This window comes from Neomonachus schauinslandi, chromosome 14 (genome assembly GCF_002201575.2).
Source record: "Neomonachus schauinslandi chromosome 14, ASM220157v2, whole genome shotgun sequence".
NCBI lineage: Eukaryota > Metazoa > Chordata > Mammalia > Carnivora > Phocidae > Neomonachus > Neomonachus schauinslandi.
In genome coordinates this window covers 67599489-67600821 of record NC_058416.1, presented here as the reverse complement: position 1 = coordinate 67600821, position 1333 = coordinate 67599489, and the positions used below count along the sequence as shown (strand labels likewise).

Below are 1333 nucleotides of genomic sequence, written 5' to 3'. Positions count from 1 at the left end.
CTGGGGGAAGTGGATTGGTCTCGGGGAAACCAGCAGGAAGGACCCCAATGGTACAAGTATTTACCTTTAGAATCTGACGATTGAATGTGTCCAGATTCCAGGGCCCTAGGCTGGGGGCGGGTGATCCAAAAATGGAGGCTCCTTCCCTTCTTCCAGGGCAGACACCTGTGTGGGGTCTGAGGCTGGTTCTGACTAGGGGCACTGGGGTAGTCTTAGAGAGTCCCTTGGGGTCTTGGCTGCGGGCTTGATGCCCATCCAGGCTAGGAGGACCACACAGGAGGCTGGGGACATGGCTGGAGCTGTGAGCCCAGCCTCTGGGCACACAGAGGGGCAGCCAAAGGGGAGGCCCATGGGAGGGGGACAGAACAGTCTGGTTTGCTCTAGGCGGAAGTGCTGAGGGCCTCTGCTAGGCCGTGGGGACATGGAGACAGAGACACGAGCAATGCAGGGCAAGGTGACCAGAAACACAGCCCTCCCAGGATGTTGGTCAGAAGGGAGCAGGTACCATGGGGCAGAGTCTTACTTGTCCCTGGAGCCCTATAATCCCCAGGTGTCTCACCTCTCCAAGGGGTGGCCTCCTGCCTTCCTCAAAGGGTACTTTAGACTCAGAAGATGACAAAGTGGGAAGTGAGTGGGGGCTCAGAGCTACACAGCTGCCCCTTAAAGTCAGGAATCATCAGAAGTGCTGAGGTGGCCATGGGGCCACCCTGCCTGTCGTCTGTGGGGAGTAGCCCCAAGAAGGCTGCAGAAGTGAAGGGTCCTGTGGTCAGGGCAGGAGAGATGTGGGAGATGGCAGAGCCTTGGAGTACCCAGCCTTCCCAGGAGGCAGGGACAGAGCTATTCCTGAGGGGAACAGGGGCTCCTTGCCCCACTGGGTGCAGGGCTCGGGACCTCCATACATACCGTCAGAGTTGTCCTGGCAGGCTGGGTAGGGGACTCCAGTTCACAGGGGAAGCACCTGGATCCAGAAGAATGAAGTGATATGGGGCCCAGATGCGGGGCTGAGGAGGAAACTGAGGCTGCAGATGCACCTCTCACACATCTGGGAGAGGTGACATGGAAGAGCTGCTGGGAGCATGGGGGGGCTGCTTGCTGTCCAGGGCTGGAGTGGTAAGGAGGATCCCCTGGGTGAACAAACATGGCCACCATGGGAACAGTCACAGAAGCTGTAGATAAGGGAAGGGCTGCCCAACACCGGGACTCTCCCTGCATCTCTCCACTCTCTCCTCTGTCCACACAGATCAGCCCAAGTCCGCGCCCTTGGTCATGCTCTTCCTGTCATTCTATGAGGAACTCGGCGCCAACAAGGCCACCCTGGTGTGCCTCGTCAGTG

The 1333-nt window shown here is 58.8% G+C and overlaps 1 gene segment (V, D, J or C); it reads left to right on the top strand.

The window, feature by feature from the left end:
* The window catches only part of LOC110578362, a 13828-nt gene that overhangs the window by 3334 nt on the left and 9161 nt on the right, over positions 1–1333 (top strand). Inside the window, 1 exon segment of the V gene segment in view lies at positions 1241–1330. Coding sequence covers positions 1241–1330 — 90 coding nt within the window.